This window comes from Nesoenas mayeri, assembly GCF_963082525.1.
Source record: "Nesoenas mayeri genome assembly, chromosome: 5".
Taxonomy (NCBI): domain Eukaryota; kingdom Metazoa; phylum Chordata; class Aves; order Columbiformes; family Columbidae; genus Nesoenas; species Nesoenas mayeri.
In genome coordinates this window covers 61,198,015-61,215,185 of record NC_137548.1, presented here as the reverse complement: position 1 = coordinate 61,215,185, position 17,171 = coordinate 61,198,015, and the positions used below count along the sequence as shown (strand labels likewise).

Here is a 17,171-nt window from a genome sequence, read left to right as displayed (position 1 = left end):
CTGCTGGCGTGCGAGCTCTGAATTACAGCTGTCCCTGCGCAGCGTGAGTCACTGGGCTGTGGTGCCAGGCTGGTTATCAGGGTACCGAGGAGCTGCCTGTGGAGAAGAACCAGGCAGGAGAGATGCCGAGAAGGTTCACGGGTGGGTACAAGGCAGCGTGGCCTTTGGGTTTGGTACAGCTCATTTGACAGTACCAGAGCTTGACGTTGAACTTGAGACACTACCCTGTAATATATCACTCTTCATTCTCTACTGGTGTCTGTTGCCACTGGTTTATCACTTTCTCTGCAAGTGAGATGATGTCTGGGTGTGCAGCACGACAATGTATTATTGGGGGACATTGTGATGGGCGCTGGATGAGGTGTCTGTAAGTAAATCAACACGGAAAAGCTGTGGCTTCTTTGCTTGCTCCCGGCCTGCAACAGCGCTTTCATTTGCTGGGTGGATTTAATGCAAATCAGCACAGTGTGGGGGGCACACACACCTATTTATCTGTGTTAGAGTGCGGATGGAGATTAAGGGGCCGGCGTGGCGGGCTGGGCCGCAGGCGCAGCCCCGCGGAGGGGCGGGTTCCCGCCCCTCCGCGGGGCTGCGCCTGCGGCCCAGCCCGCCACGCCGGCCGGCGTGAGGCAGCCGGGGCTGGGCGGCCGCTCCGTTAGAGCCGGTGGCCGCGGCTCCGTCTCCGAGCGGCGGTAAGGCGGCGGGGAGGCCTCCGGTAGGGCTAGGGCGGCGGGGGGGGGCCCAGGGCCGGGAGCCTGACGCTGTGGGGCCCGAGAAGGCCTGACTGAGGGGCTGCTTGCCGGGGAGGGCGCTGGATGGAGTGCTGGCCGGGGGAGGCTCTGACACTCCCCGTGCCTCGCCCGTTTGGCTTGTGGGAAATCATCCCCCCCCCACCCGCGGCTGCGCTGCCGGGCGGGTTTTCTGTGGGGCCCGTGGATGGGCCGCTGTGGCTGGAGCTGCCCCGGCTGGGCAAGCAAAGGGACTCCCGAACCCCTGTGGAAGGATGGCAGGGAAACTGGTGCTGTGCTGGGGGGTGAGGGGGTTCTCCTGCCCCTCTGCTCTGCCCTGGAGAGACCGCATCTGGAATATTGTGTCCAGTTGTGGCCCCTCAGTTCCAGAAGGACAGGGAACTGCTGGAGAGAGTCCAGCGCAGGGCAACAAAGATGATGAAGGGAGTGGAGCATCTCCCTTCTGAGGAAAGGCTGAGGGAGCTGGGGCTCTTTAGCCTGGAGAGGAGACTGAGGAGTGACCTCATTAATGTTTACGAATATGTAAAGGGTGAGTGTCAGGAGGATGGAGCCAGGCTCTTCTCGGTGACAACCAATTATAGGACAAGGGGTAATGGGTACAAACTGGAACACAGGAGGTTCCACTTAATTATGAGAAGAAACTTCTTCTCAGTGAGGGTGACAGACACTGGAACAGGCTGCCCAGGGGGGTTGTGGAGTCTCATTCTCTGGAGACATTCAAACCCACCTGGACACCTTCCTGTGTAACCTCATCTGGGTGTTCCTGCTCCGGCAGGGGGATTGAACTGGATGAGCTTTTGAGGTCCCTTCCAATCCCTGACATTCTGTGATTCTGTGAATGGCAACATTGCTGCTGCCTGGTGTGGTGTTTTTGTTCTGGTACCTTGTGTGGTCTCTTCTTGTAGATGCACCAGGGCCTCACGCAGAGCAGGTCGTAGGTGGGGAGAACAGCAGGAGTTCACAAGTGGCCTTTTTGACACGGAAGAGGAACAGAGCATCATCACACTGAGCTGAGGTGCATCTTGCCTTTTGCTGGGTTATGTGGTAAAATGGGTTTTGATGTGGCAAGTGAGCAGATGAGAGAGTGTTGGGAACTTCCCAGCATCTCTCCTGCCTGGTTCTCCACAGGCAGCTCCTCGGTACCCTGAAAACCAGCCTGGCACCACAGCCCAGTGACTCACACTGCGCAGGGACAGCTGTAATTCAGAACTCACACGCCAGCAGGCTATGCCAGGAAGAACAGCGGCTCTCAGGGCTTCTGTGTTTGGCCTGCAGGTAGGGGCACCTGTTCCAGTCTCCTCATCCAGAGCAGTGATGCTGGAGTTAGGAGGAGCTGCTTCAGCCCTGTGCGTACTCCACAGAAACACAGTGGAGTTTATTTAATACTGGTGTGCGTCAGATGATTCAAGGACCTTTGGTGAAAAAGAACCTGTGGAAAATATTTTGTTTGAATTTTAATTTGTTGGGCTTTTCTCTTGTGCTTCTGTTTTTATTGAAAGTAAATTGAAGGAAAGTGCCAAGAAGTAGATTTTGTTCTATTAAGAGTCAGATTTGTTTCTGTAAAAGGCAAGATGACGATCACACTTTTGGAAGAGGTATTGTCAAGCTTATTTACCTAGTGGAAAGAGGATTTGTTCTAGAGGTATCCTGGCAAACAATAGCAGTAATCCAGCAGAAAAGAGTAGACTATTGCAAACCAAACAGATAAAGCAACAAGGGTGCCTGTTTACCTCATCTGCTGAACAGTCATTTGGTAGAATGGCCCAGGAGTTCTTGTATCTGCTTTCCACAGCTGAAACAGGACTTTTTTTTTTAAACAAATGGTATTTAAATGAAATAGTTTGTATTGAGACTGTAGCTCTTGATCTGCCATTTTATGGAAAGCGCTGCTTTAGGATGTAGTCTGCATGGTTGGCAAAGCTTGGGATAGTAATCATGAGACTGATTATCATCTTGACCCTGTCATTTATTATATCTTATTAGAATATCTTCTGTGAGCCTTCAGGCAACTCAACTCACACCTCCATTTCCTCTGTGTAAGGTATCTTGTAATGTTTCTCTGCTTTTCTAAGGGTGGTGAGGATGAAGTGCAAGGCATGTGCATTAAAGACCTGAGTGTGTCTTGGTTGCGTCATCTTTGTGCTGCAGATTCTGACTTCAGGAAGGTGCTCTGTGGAAGAGAATGGACAGGGAGAACAACATTCTGGTTGAATGGATGTGGAAACCTTTATGATAATGGTTTTTTCCTAGCCAAATTGAACATGTTTCCCTCTGTTTAACCAGTCCTTATTTTTTTAACTGGAACTGTTGCAATGATTTTCTCTGTTAACTACTTCTTTATTAACAGTGCTGCTTGTCTTCTTGCTGTGAGAGTGTTTGCGCTAACAGACCTTTTATCCGCTAGACCAGGGATCCTCTTCTCCTGTTTCCAGCCAGCGGTTCCCCGCTTGCGTGCTGGGCTGGATACCTTGTGTTACATCAAGCTGGGGCCTGGCTCTGCCTTAGCTATAATAAAAGGGTGGCAATATAACCCCAGCGCTGCGCTGCCCGCCCGTTTCTTGTCCCAGCTGGGAGTGTCAGTGTATGTGGAAGGGGAGCTGGTTGAGCCTTTGGAGCAGGGACATCAGTTACAGTGTTCCAGCTGGAGGTGGGGGCTCGTACATGGGTCTAACAGTACCTGTACTGACATCTTGGTTTTCCTCTGTAGTTTATCCCATACTTTTTATGCCTTGTCTTCTTATCTAAAAAAGAAATCACACAGTGCTGTGGACAAGTGTTGCATGTTGTTGTCTTGTGCATCTAGCAAGATGATGATCCTGAGTCATTGTTCAACAAACCCATTTCTTACATGCCCTGAGCTTTCCAGCTGTCCTGCAGAATCACATCATCGATTTAAGCACTGATGGAGTAGGGTTAGTTATTACAGCTGTTGTATGAAAATTAAAAAGTCTCAGTGCTGTGTTTTATCCTTATCACTGTTGCTGCAGCCTCTTCAGTGCAGTCTTTGACACTGCAAGTGGTTTTTCCTAGTAGCTGTGAGGTGCCTCTGGAGGCTGCGTATCTTGCTGAGAGCTTGTTTCTTGCTGATTTTCAAAGGGGGGACGGTGGGATACTAGATGGAAGAGGAAGGTTTACTTTATTTGTTGTGGCTTTTGTTTGTTTGTTTTTCCAGGAGCTTTCTTTTCTTTGTTCATTTGTTTGTTTTTGAAAGGCAGACTCTTCCTCACTTCCCACTCCATAGAACATCCAAGTTATTTAATGAGTTAGAGAGATCGCATGCTCTCTAAGAGATTTTAGGAAAATTGAGGTCTGAACAGTAGCTTCTTGTATTATAGCAGGTTTTTAATGGTAAACTGTACAAATTACGTTCTTCAGAGGGAAATCTGAGCATGTGATGAGTGAAGATAATGAATGGTGAGACATGCTTTTCTAATGGTCACTTTTTCAGTGTAACTTTGGGTACACTGCAGGTATCAGTGATGTAATATAAACATTCTTTAATAGCTAATGTTTAATAAACTAATATTTTAAATACTGTTACTATGTTCTTTACTGTCTTAATGTTGTTTTGTTTTTGAAATAATCCTGATATTTTATACATAAACCATGACTCTTCCATGGAATGAAAATATGGGAGTAGAATTTTGTGTTATCTCTGTTTTTTTTTTTCCTGCTTCTTAATGCATTCAGATGGCTTTGAGAGAAAACTTTTAAGTTCTGAGCAGTTGGGGCAGATCATAGTTCAGGGGTACGTTATGTTCAGAAAGCTTTATCACTATGTAGCATTGAAGTGTCTCATTTGGCATAATCTTTTTGTAAAACCTGTTTGTGATACCATTCTGAAGGTGCTTTTACTGCTCTCTCATAAGCAATGCTAAGAAGGAAAACTAAATATACATATCTTTTCTCATCTGTATGCATTATGGTGAAGGAACAGTTTCAGATTTTTGAGAACTTACTAGGAAAGCAGATTAAGTCAATGGCAGCTGTGTCGAAAGCATCCCATTTTATGTAAGATGGGAAGTGAGTCACTGTGTCCAGGTCCCTGACCATTATGGGAATGACATCATACAATTCCTCATAATATTCCTTTTATTCTTTTTTTTTTTCTTAATCAGGAGAACTCCCAGGGATGTTTTCCTACTCAGCCATGCCAGAAAATGCTTATTCATTTCCTTTTTCTTTTTGTTTTTAATTTTTTCTGAAAAGAACCAACTGAAAATGTCTCAGAATCCCGACAAGCCGCATTCAAGTGAAGAAAAATCGAGCGGTGTGGAGGATGGTCAAGAAGAGAGCTCAGACAACCCAGATCGGTCTGTCAGAAAAAGAATACGACAGAGTGCTCCAGGGTCACACAGAGATGATACACCCAAGTGTAAGCAAAACTGCTTTATTCAATTAAAAAAGAAAAAGTCTGTATTTTTTTTTCGTGGGGACAATTATGGTGTTTTATAGCATTCTGTGCACGTTTGAGTGTTTTGCGGTTAAATATTGTGCAACTCCTGATCATTTGCTTCAAAACTGTAACACCTTTCTCCCCGTTTTTAGCATTTAATTGTTCACAATAATCATGTTGCTCTGAGCCACGTATATCGTAGATACCTTTGTGTGTCTGCACTCACAGAAGGGAGAAGCACTAACTCCAGCATGTTCTAGTGAAAATGTTGCTGCTGTTCCCATTATCAGCTGAACCTTCTGGATCTTTGCAGCCTCTGTTTCTGCAGCAGGGCACATAAGGCTGTTATCAACAAAGTGACGTCCTGTCACCCCCCTCCCAATACAGACAGAAAGCTGTATATTTAATCGTAATACTACTTCTAGTGTCAAGCAGGACTGCATATTTTAAGTTTATTCCCTGGGCGTATTTTTGTCTTTTTGCTTTTAGCACGAGGAAGTGGGTGCAGTATGGCTACCAATTATTTCTGGCAAATCTATAGATAAAGACAAGGGGAAGTTTTCTCATTCCAGGTCTTCAATACAAAGGGGCAGAACTGCTCAGATAACTAGTTCCAAATTCCTGTGGAGAGTGTGTGAGCATGTAACTTTTTATTTGTTGCATTCTTTTTATTTTTCAATGAGTTTTAGTGTTTTGCTTAGTGTCACTTTACACAGAGATGTTCCTATGTCTTGCTAGTTGCCTGGTAGGAAATGCGGTGTATGTATGGAGAGAGGATACAAACACCTGAAAGTAAAATGCATAGCTTGGTCTTGCACTGCATTTACCACAAAGAAATTGTTGGTCTCAAGCCCTCCCCTTTTGTAAGGGAGCAGGTACAATATGAGAATGAAGGAACATGATTTAAGAGCATTCTTTGGTAAATGAGAGAGTCTGAGCTTTTAATGCATCCACTGCTGGGGTGAAGTCATTTGGCAGTCGGACAAGAGAACTCTCATTCAGCTGCTAGTTCTTCTCAGAATATCAATCCTTGCTGTGTTCCCAGAATCACTAGGCAGAATTCAGCTCCAAGCAGAAAGGAAATAAGGGTTTAGGAGGGCTGCACAATAAAAAGCAAGATATTAATGAAAAATTAGCACATTGGAACCATGCTGTATATACTTGGGACAGCTCTGAATGCAGTCAAGTGATGGACAGTTACTTTTAAAGGACCTTTTCTATGTTACTAGCTTAAGTCCAATCAAACTGGATTATCAAATGAGGCAGTCATTATAGTTTCTCTAAAACATGTTTCAGTGAACCCAGCCTATGAAGATCCCTGGTTGTTTTCTTTCATTTTGGGCATCAGTATGTTGCTCCTACACCCACATGGTAGTTGAAGTGAATGAACCACAGAGAGGAATCGAGCCATTAGGGCAGTTTCCCCACTTTCCTCTCCACTAGATGGTTTCAGGAGGAACCAAGATGAACCTTACCATCCTTGTGTGCCTCACATGAGAACAGTAATGATCTCACCTTCTCCTTTTTCTCAAATACCTGGACCAGGGAAGAGCTGTGGTGCTTCTCCTAACTTCTGATAGGGCATTGCAGGGTGCAGCCAGGGGGAATCTTTACCACAAAGAATGAGTGGCAACAGGTTTTGGTTGGCTTCAGTGGGGATGGGACTGCTGCCCTAACCAGCATCGCCAGTGCCGTTGGCACCTTCTCTGCCTTCATGTTGACTTGTTTTTAGGGCTGTGATGCTTCCTGCACCACAGCCATGCCTGTAGCTTCCCAGGAGGATGTTATTGCATGCCAGAACAATTAGGAGCCTTAATTCCCAGTGCATCCAGGAAGCAAATAAAAGTTTTCTGAAACTCTACCTGCCCCTAGTCTAGATTTGTACAGTCACTCTCTACCTCTGTCTCCTGACCTAATGAAAACTGGCATGTTTTTTCAGATTGGGCACTTCCTTCTACTTGCTTGTATGCTCCAGGGCCCAATTTGAAGCTGCTTGCCATCCTTGTCAGTCCCAAATGCCTGCCAGAGGAGGAGGTCTTGGGCGCTGGTGCTAGGACTAGTCTTGACGTCCTTTGTTGCTTTGACAGTGGCCTCTGGGGAAAAAAAAAGAGACCTTGGAGAAGTCCCAGTTGCACTGGAAGTCGTGAGAATTATTAGCTAATAGTGTGTACTGCTTAATGTGGTTTGTTTGCCAATTGCTTTAGAGACGAATTCGCTTCCTTGAAAAATATAAAATTGAAATGGCAACATCTGCATGATAATTGGGGAAACAGCACAGTGAAAACATCAGTATTTTTGATTATTTCTTCCTACAGTATGGAGAAAGATGCTAAGATGCTGTTAAGCAGTTCCAAAGAAGTGGGGCTTTGGACGTGGGGCTTTTTTTGATTTGGTTTTTTAAAAGAGCTTGATAGAACTTGGAAGCAATTGACAGATTGAGCCCAGAATATCAACTGGGGTTCCCTCCTTTGTCTTCTGTAATACTCCAAACCTGTGTCATCTACCAGCTGGGAAAGGAAGGGAAGAAAAAGAGAAGAATCTTCAGATGATACTGTCTTTTGGCCTTCTGTGCTGTCAACATGGAAAGGATCCAAAAGTATTAGCAGGCTTCTTTTCCACAGGCTTTTATAGATAAGTCTGACAGTTTAATTTGTGTTACAGCCAGTCCTCCTCGGCCTGTGTCGATAGAAGAGCTCATGGAAACAGCCAAGGGAGTAACCAACATGGCATTAGCGCATGAAATCGTTGTTAATGGAGACTTCCAGATAAAACCAGCTGAATTACCAGAACACAGGTAAGATTGTTACCAAATACATTTATAAATAAAATTTGCATTTGTAGAACTGCAGAACATCTCTAGTGGATCAGGTAAAGGCTCCAGCTGGTATCTTGTCTGGCGGTGCCTGGCAGGAGGTAGGAAAGAACGTAAGAAGAAGGTGGTGCACATGCAGTTCTGCTTCCCCAGAAATGTGTGCGCCTGGAAGGTAAACCTCGTGGAGCACATCCCAGTGCGGTGTGGTTTCTGTCTGTGTCCCCCTGTCCTAGGAGGCTGAGGCTGCTGTCCTCTGCATACCCAACTCTAGCTGCAGATGCAGGTGGTGCTCTTAGCATCTTTTAAGTTTTCTCTGCCTGTGGGAGGAGGGTGAAACTCTGGTCATTTTAGCTTTTCCTGTCTGTTTCTCCAGGGATTTTTTGGGAAGAGATTCCTATGTTTTATTAGGTTAGTCCTTGCTCCTTTTAAGTTTGAAGTCTTTCCTTCTCTGTCTGCACTACAGTAGTTCAGTCCCCTGTGGGAGAGGGAGAACAGAAGCCTTAATGTCTGGTCACATATTGTCCAGTGTATTTGACCCCGTCCTAGTCCAGATGCTTTGTCTGCTGCTCCTTTTTCTTTTGCACCCAGGGAGATGTGGCTGTTGATGTGTTTCCTGGGGTGATTTGTGAAAGTGAGTGTATATTTCATGGAAGGAACTTTGTCCACACTGGAATCACTGCTCTGTGTGTGTGTTTGTGTTTGAGAGACCTCGAAGCACATTACTGGCACGGGTGCTGCAGGAGAATATGCTACAGGTGGCTCTTAGAGGGCTAGCATTGCTTGTCCCCTATGGAAATTGGTCACAACAGAGGCAAAAGCTCTGATGCCCATCTCCCCCAAAACAGAGATGGTGGTTCCCGTTAGCGTTAGAAATGAGAAGATGTTGCTTGGAATTGGAAATGTTCCTGATGGAAGAGGCCGTAATGGGAACAGTCCCATTTTCCCTTGTCATCTGCACTGTTGCTGTCTTTCCAGCTCTGACACCAGCGTATTAAACCACTGGTGTTTTACTAGTGGCTCCGGACTGCTAAATAACAATACCTAAAGAAAATGTGCTGATGCTATTAAATACCTCATGGTGCCAGCAGGAGTTGCCTTTGCGTAGGGGTTGAGTCGAGTGGGTGAGGGTCTCTGCTGTACTTTGTTCACTTGTCTCAGCCTCTGAGTTGGTAGGAAATGGATTTGTGCATCTTTAAACGCTGAGGACAAACAACATTTAACCGAGCTAGCACATGACAATAGGGTCATGCAGGGTGTGTGCAGTTCACGGGTGACCTGTCTCTGACCTACACAAACACTGCCTCCGAAAGCAAGCGTATGGAAAGCACCCTTGAGACGTGCCGATCTTATTCTCCCCCTTCTGCATTACCTTCTCTGTCCAAGCATCTTTTGGAGGAACTTGAATCAGATGTTTTCTGCTCGGCAGTTGATGGCTGCAAATAAATGCTTCATTTAACGTCTCATGGTTAAGAAAGTGCCCTTCTATTCACGTGGGCTTCCCGAGTGAATATGTGCTGTGATGGTGGATAACTTTTCTGCTGTGCCTCAGCGCTATGAAATTGAACTCAACATTTTTCAGGGAAGAAGGATTTTAGTATATTATCTTTTTTGTTGTTGTTTTTATTTTTAATTCTTCTTTCCCTATCCTCCTAAAAAAAATAAAAGAAGAGAAAGAGCTGGAGAGCTATCCCGTGCTTTGGGAAGCTGGATGCTTTTGCTCACTGATGATGCTGAGCAGCAGCTGTCATTGTTCACCAGAGTGGCTGATTCGCATCGTTTCACTGACCACAGCAGCACAGTTATTGCAGAGCTCACCCTGCTCCGGAATGCCTAGGCTTTGTGATGGGCCAGGCCTGCCTTGGTACCAGATCCCTGGATCTGGCTTTAGCGAGGGGTTTGGCTGCAGTTGTTGACCATCTAGAAACGAAAGAGCAGTCCTTCACCCTGGGGTACGTACCTGTGTGTGTGAGCATGTTATTTCTTCCTGTGGTGAACAGGAGCTGCCTGCTGAAGAAAAGTAACTGAAGTGTTTGGAAATAGGAATTGGTACTGAGGCGGTGGAATTCATTTCTTTTTTACACAAACTGAACTGGGCCTTAATCTCAGAGTAGTTGCATTATTTTTGCGTTGAAGTGCCGAAGCTTTTGTGTTGGGGAAGTGACTTCATTTCTGTTAGCTTTACTTAATGAATTTTTCTGAGTAAAATTGCATTTACTTAGTCAGGCTTTTGAAAGGAACATGAATACTGGTCTTCTGAAGACAAGCTGGAATTTTTGTGATTTTGTTGTTGTTGTTGTTGTTTTTCTTCCAGTTGTTTACATTGGATGTAGCATATGTCAGATTCTTTGACGGATTTTAATTTGTAGCTCCCTTTGCTTACGCGCAACCCTCTATTAGGATATAAGCCACTCCAAGTCTTGTGTCCAGTTTTTCTTGCTTTTCTGAATAATTTAAAATGACAGATCTCTTTTCTGTTAATCCTCATAAATTCATTCTTATGTTATACTGTTACATGCTGTTCTTCAGGAGCTGCAGGTTATCTTTGTAAGGTGGCGCAGATACAGATGTTGTTCTTTTTAACTGGTCATATTTACCCACAGCTTAGAAAAAAAAGTGAGAGATATTGTGCATAAAGCTTTCTGGGATTGTCTGGAAGCTCAGCTAAAGGAAGATCCACCGACATATGACCATGCAATTAAACTATTGGGAGAAATTAAAGAGGTAAGATGATGTGACACCAAGGTACGTTATTGACTTTGAGTAGCTGCATTGATATGAATGACCAAAAGTGACTGAAGCTGGGCTGTTCATAAAGGACTTTCTTGATATTTTTCATTACTGTACCATTGCCTGTGAACAAATATAAGTTGTGTAATGCCAGAGGAGAAATTTGAATGTAAAAACAAATGCAAAACCAAGTAAGATGAATAAAAGGTAAGTAATACTGGTTTCATAATTCCAAGCTTCCTTTGTGTTATCACAGTAGTATTAATTATGGAGTCAATGAGAGGCTCTGACACTGGGCTGACAGAGCCAAGCGTGGGAGTCTTAACTATGATCTTACTATAGATAGCAACTTCAGTATCGTACAGAATGAGGTGAAATAGTTGCAGTTGGTGAATGATTGGTTGGGTTAAAAAAAAAAGAGAAAAGAAAAAAGATTCCACTTGTAAAAGGCAATTAGTTGTAATAAAAAGTGTCTCAATAACTATTTTGATCCTTGTAGCCTTTGATACGTAAAACTAATATACTGCTAAAAACTTTCCGTTTCAGACTCTCCTGTCTTTCTTGTTGCCTGGTCATACTAGGCTGAGAAGCCAGATTACAGAAGTTCTTGATCTGGATTTGATAAAACAGGAGGCAGAGAATGGGGCCCTTGACATTTCTAAGTTGGTTGAATTTGTTATTGGGATGATGGGGACGCTCTGTGCTCCAGCTCGAGATGAAGAAATTAAGAAACTGAAAGATATTCATGAAATAGTTCCTCTCTTCAGGTACTGAAATTATATTTATTAGTCGTGTTGAGAGTCCCTTAAATAATTTTAGATGCGTCGGGGTTTTCCAACAGGGCAACCTGCAGATCTTTGTAGAAAAAAAGAGCAATGGGAAGGGGATGTAGTTGTGGGTGTGTTGGGGAGAGATGCTCCAGAAATCTTTAACAAGGATCATCTTTGTTCTGGTGAACTGGAGTATTTGTCTGGTCCCTGCATGTTGCTGAGTGACATTTGCTCAGATGCCAAATGCACAAAAGCCTGAAGATACCAGGTGAATGGTCAGCTTGTATCAACATCTAATACAAACAGCAGAAGCGGGGGGCGAAGCAAGCAGGAGCATATGAAAAAGGTGTTATTGTTGTCCAACTAGTTCTTCCTTTTTTGGCAATTTCAGCTCCCTTGGCGCCCCACCCCCTCCCTGTATAAAAACCTTTCAGTTGTGAAGGGAATGTGTTATACACACCACATCTAGAGCACTTCTGCCTGGTCGCTGTGCTCCCACTCGAACAGCTCAGGGTCTCGGTAGCTACGAGGAAATGGTGTTAACCTTGTTGGTTTATAGTTTGATAAGCTTTTGAGAGTTCAGGATTGACTTGGCAGAAATATTGCCAGCAGGAATTAGGTTGCTTTGAAATTAAGGTGTTTTTTCTGTTGGATCTGACTGTTCACTTCCCACTGGGGTTGGCTTCATAGGCTGCCAACAGAGATAGTGTGCAAGTGTGAAAGCCTGGATATCTCTTTATGCATTCGACGTATGATGTGGCACATCCTGGGAAATATAATCAATGGAGCTAGAAAAGTTAATTGCATGGAGGCTTTTTTTACAGGAAAACAAGATTTATTTCCTGCTTGGAAGAGGCACATGCATGCGTGTACATACTCGCTCAAGCTTTCTCTCTGTCTCCTGCTCTTAGATTAAGTGCCCTGTTAATGTTTCCCATGCATGTTTTTGCTCTTTCCTCAGACAATCTGTAATAATAAATCTTGTAAACGGTACTTCTTAAACATCTGCAGCCTTGAATAACTTTTTCTGTTTGTTTGTTTAGAGCAATTTTCTCTGTATTAGACCTAATGAAAATGGATATGGCAAACTTCGCTGTCAGTAGTATTAGGCCAAAATTAATGCAGCAGTCTGCTGAATATGAAAGAAAGAAGTTTCAGGAGTTTCTTGAGAAACAGCCAAGTATGACTTTGTTCCTTTCTTTCTTCCCCTCTGACCTCCCAGTAAACTGTGTGTCTTTGCTTGTAGATCGTGAAAACAAATCAGACTTTTTTATAAATTCTAGAATTTATATGGTAAATGACAACTCGTGTGGTTTGAAACAATCTGCTGGAACAACAGTTCTGTGCTTAGTGCGCTGGAGTTTAGTTTCATTTCAATACGGTGTAGAGTATAATTAGCCAACATCATCTCAACTCCCATTTCCTGTAGCTGTGTGGTTTTAGTTTTGGTTTAATGTTCTGCTTGATGCAATAGATGAAATGCATGTCAATGACTGATATCATGGGTATTACGAATAGTAACTAATGGGATTATTTGGAAACTAGTAGTGGGGAAAAAACCACTAACTTTTAGAAGGAATTTTCTTCACAAGATTTTTTTTCCCCCTGCTCTTCCAGATTCTTTAGACTTTGTCACAAGGTGGTTGCAAGAAGCAGCAGATGACCTCGTAAAGCTGAGGTGTAAAATGTTGCCTCCCCACTGTAGTGATGACAGTGCCACTGGTGGAGCTTCTGCCTTGTCCTCCACTGCTGTACAAAACCAGGCCTATCTGAAGCTCCTAAAGTGGGATCATGTAAACAGGCCTTTTCCAGAAGTAGGTATTGAACAGCAAAATTGATTTCTGTGCTTGTTCTACTTTTCTGTTTCCGGGATCTAACAGAAGCTGTTTGAATTTCTAGCCTTGTAACAATACTAAAACATTAATGTCTTGATTGAGAACTCTTGTAGCTCTTCTGGTGGGCTCCTCTTTTTCAGTATTGAAACTGCCTTAGTTGGAAAAGAGGAGTTAATTCTTTTTGGTTTGTTCCTGTTACCTTCCTGTTGAGCATGTGTTCCTCTTACTTGTGTTTTTGTCGTGTCTTCACTGCGGCAAATAGCTGAGCATTGCAACGCCCCTTCCCAGCCCAGCATCCTGACCCTGTTCTGTGCTGCCTCCCTCGTTCTTTGCAGACGGTGCTGATGGACCAGAGCCGCTTTCAGGAAATACAGCTGGAGCTGGAGCAGCTCGTGGTGACCGGGACTGTCCTTCTGGTCACGTTCAGTGCAGCAGGCGCGGCACTCGTTGATGTGCCTGGATTTGCTGAGAAAATCAAAAGCATTGTGAAGGTGCTGCTGGCAGGGATGCATCACCCGTGAGTGTTGAGTAACCTCGTCACACAGGGCAGGTGTGGTTCTGTTTTCACCCGCGTAAATAATCAGTTTAAACCTCTGTCGCGGTTGAGACGGACAAACGACATGGACCAGGTTCTTTCAAGATGAAAGTAATAGATGCCATTTATTGCTACAAGTGCATTTTTATACAATTTTACCAGTTCATGTGTCTTTTCACTATTGGTTACAAAGTTACAGCACTAACATCTCATTGGTTAATTTTTCTATCATCCATGTTATTCTTCTATCCCCTTCTCTCTCACGGGTACATCTCTCCTCTCTCCGGATACTCCTTTACTCCCATCCTTCTCAAGGGTAAATCTTAATATCTCAAGGCTGATCTCTACTCCCATATTTTCTGTCAAGGATTCCACAGACCTGCTACAGTTTCCCACAAACCTCTCCCTGGCTGTGGACTACAGAACATGTAGAGGGAGCGATGAGGGCTTCTTATGAGCCCAGGCCGACAATTCGTATTCAGCTGACTCAAGGCTGTCTTTTCTTGCTCTGCTCTTTCCTGATATGTGCATGCACCTTTTTTCAGAGGATGTTTTTTGCAATGCCTGGTTGGCACACGAGAGTGGGAGCGGGTAACCCCGCTCCCAGGTTGGGCCAGGCTCCCTGCAGACTCGGAGTGCAGTATGGTACGCTGCTGGCAGATTGAGACCAACGCTGTACACGTGCTGGGGTGATAATGCTTTTTTTGCATTAGTCAGAGCTGTCTGGGTAGTAGGAAAGTCAGCTCTTATTTGCATGGATTGTTCAGACTGGAAATATTTAGTGCTGTCCTACCTCCTTGTTTTATATCTCAAGTTTGTTTTTCAATATATAACATGTATTATTCTTTATAGTCCTGGCCTTTATCTAGATTACACTTCTTCCATTACATTTGATAAATAAGGCAATGGTAATGGAATAGTTTGTCTTTAAAAGGTGGGGGGAAAAAGTGAGTAACTAAAATAGTGCAGTAATGCTCTGCTCCGCATTCTCTAGCTCCTTTAACCTGCAGGAATCCCTGGCCAGCGTGGCTGAGAAGGTGTGTGCGGAGCTCAACAGCTGCCTTGCCCAGCACGGCTTCACGCCGTTCTCAGCCGAGAGAGAGACCGTGCTCAAAGGACAAATCCAAGCTGTGGCGAACCCGGACAACACCATCTGCAAGCTGCTAGGTACGCTGGGACGGGAACGCTCTCTCCCCAGGTGACGCCTCGTCCGTCTGTGTAAAACCATTGGTGGCATGTACTGCATGGTTTTTCACTTAATCTGTCTCAAATACTTATTTACTGTGTGCGGGCTTTCTGTAGTTTACCTGAGATTACCCTCTGATTGTCTCTTTTGAAAACAAACCAAAACCCTTGCTCCAATTTTTCCAGATTCTCGAATTCAAAAGTTTCTGGAGAATTATCTTGCATCCAGTCACCAGAAATTGTTACCTGCTGTTCCGGGAGGATTAAGCCCTATTCAAAGGGAGCTGGAAGAGATCGCTGTCAAGTATGTTCGTCTTGTCAACTACAACAAAATGGTCTTCAGCCCTTACTATGACGCAGTCCTTGGCAAAATACTGACTAAGGAAGAATCCCAGCGTGTAGGGAAGGCAGAAGAATCATAAACCCCAGTTTGTGTGCTACCGAAACGGTATTCACTTTGTCAGCTATTTAACAAAAAAATTGCACCAATGTTTGTCTAGGAAAACAGCTTTCCATGTAAATACTGGTTCCTTTTAATTCACTAGTGATGACTGATTAGGAAAATACATGAGATGCAAAAGGGGTTCTGAAGTAAATGGTGAGATGCATTTTTAATGTAAGTATGCAACCTGGGGGCGGGGGGGGAATGTCTTGGTAGTTTTCTGGCTGCAATTTTTAGATTTTTGAGCAGAGGCTACGTAGGACAAGTTTAAGAAGCAAACTTTGTTTTCGAGTGGCTCATTTTAGGGCATTTTAGTCTAATTTACCGTGAATTTAGTTTAAGTAATCCAGAGCAGATTAGCAGTGGTCCTTCCCAGCAGAGGTGATTTGGCTTTAAAAAAGTCTTACTGTAAAGACTTAAGAAATAAGTTACAATTCTAGCTAAGAGAAACAGGCAAAAAACAAAGCCAAACAGCACTTTATTGTAACATTATGGTTCATATGGTAGGCTACTAGTTTTTTCTGCATTTTACTGCATTTTTAATAGCATTTTTTTGCTGTTTACCTGCAGATGTTACAAAACACATAATATATATTTTTGTAGCAAATTTTCTGGTTATTGGGTAACTGTCCTCTGCTATGTACAGTACTTACCAAGGTGGCAATCTTATAGATTGCGGCTGTATTTATCTCTTGTAAAGACTTCAGAAGGGCAGAGCTAAAACGTTTTGATAAAAGTAGCGTTTCTTACCTTTGTTTTGCTAGTAGTTTACTCCTTTTTACATGGAAGAACTAACCTTAAAAGTAACTCTTTGTCATTTTGAGGAGGTGGATTTAAAGTGTGTGGAACTTTAGATTGAAGATTTTACTTGTTTTTTAAAACGTCAACTGGGGATGGTTGCACGTTCAATCATGTCTTCAAGAATATCCAAGAAGTGCAGAGCACTATCGGAAGTATAAATGATTTTAATGTACTGTGAGAAGTGAATGATTTATTGTTAGTTTGAATATACAGGGGATATTTTCAGTAGATTTTTTTCCACTTTGTAGAGGTGTTCTTGAAACTTCAAATATTTGTAGGTCTTGAATTTAATTAGCTACGTGTTATAATTAACGAGTGTTCACGGGAGAGCTCAATGATCTTACAGCCTTATTGCAGTTCCAGACTCAGCTGGGAGGTAAGTGTGTTTGAAAGTTTCCTCTAGTTGAGCAGAACGCTGTGTTACAGTCATCAACATTTGATTATTTTATTCAATCAAAGTTCATAGTTATAAACAGTAAGTGTCCCAAGTACCAGACTATCCAAAATAGAATGCGTTTTCTTCCTTAAAAAAAAAAAAAGCTATGTAAAATAAATAAAAGGGCCCTTTTATTGCTAACATCCAGGTTTATTTGACTAGTCAAATAGTCAACCGAAATAATAGAACTTGATTACGAACCAGTGTTGATGCTTCCCTTTAAACGCCAGCGTGGCTATAGCTGCACTATTGTCCTGTCCAACTAGAAACCAAGTATTTTCTCATTCATTACAAACTCTCTTCCCCAAAGGGAAAAAAACCCACCAAAACACCAAAGTTGTGTAAGAGATCACCAGTTCAGACATGTGTTTTTTTTCTCTTGGCTAAATATACTCAGATAGTAAGAAAAATCTGTCTGCGCATCTTGCTTTGGTAACTCAAAACTGAGTAGGTGTTCTGAATAGGTTTTTTGGGGGGGGTCTG

General features: G+C 43.5%; 1 protein-coding gene across 1 annotated transcript; it reads left to right on the top strand.

The window, feature by feature from the left end:
• Positions 1 to 666: 666 nt before the first annotated feature.
• On the top strand, positions 667 to 15,431 carry TCP11L1 (t-complex 11 like 1; the record flags this gene model as incomplete). Its single annotated transcript, XM_080346143.1, has 10 exons — positions 667 to 692; positions 4,959 to 5,124; positions 7,807 to 7,939; positions 10,558 to 10,678; positions 11,231 to 11,451; positions 12,498 to 12,634; positions 13,072 to 13,268; positions 13,625 to 13,806; positions 14,819 to 14,991; positions 15,196 to 15,431. Exons 2-10 carry the CDS (start codon positions 4,971 to 4,973, stop codon positions 15,429 to 15,431), a joined length of 1,554 nt encoding a protein of 517 aa, XP_080202269.1. The 5' UTR covers positions 667 to 692; positions 4,959 to 4,970.
• Between the last annotated feature and the right edge of the window lie 1,740 nt (positions 15,432 to 17,171).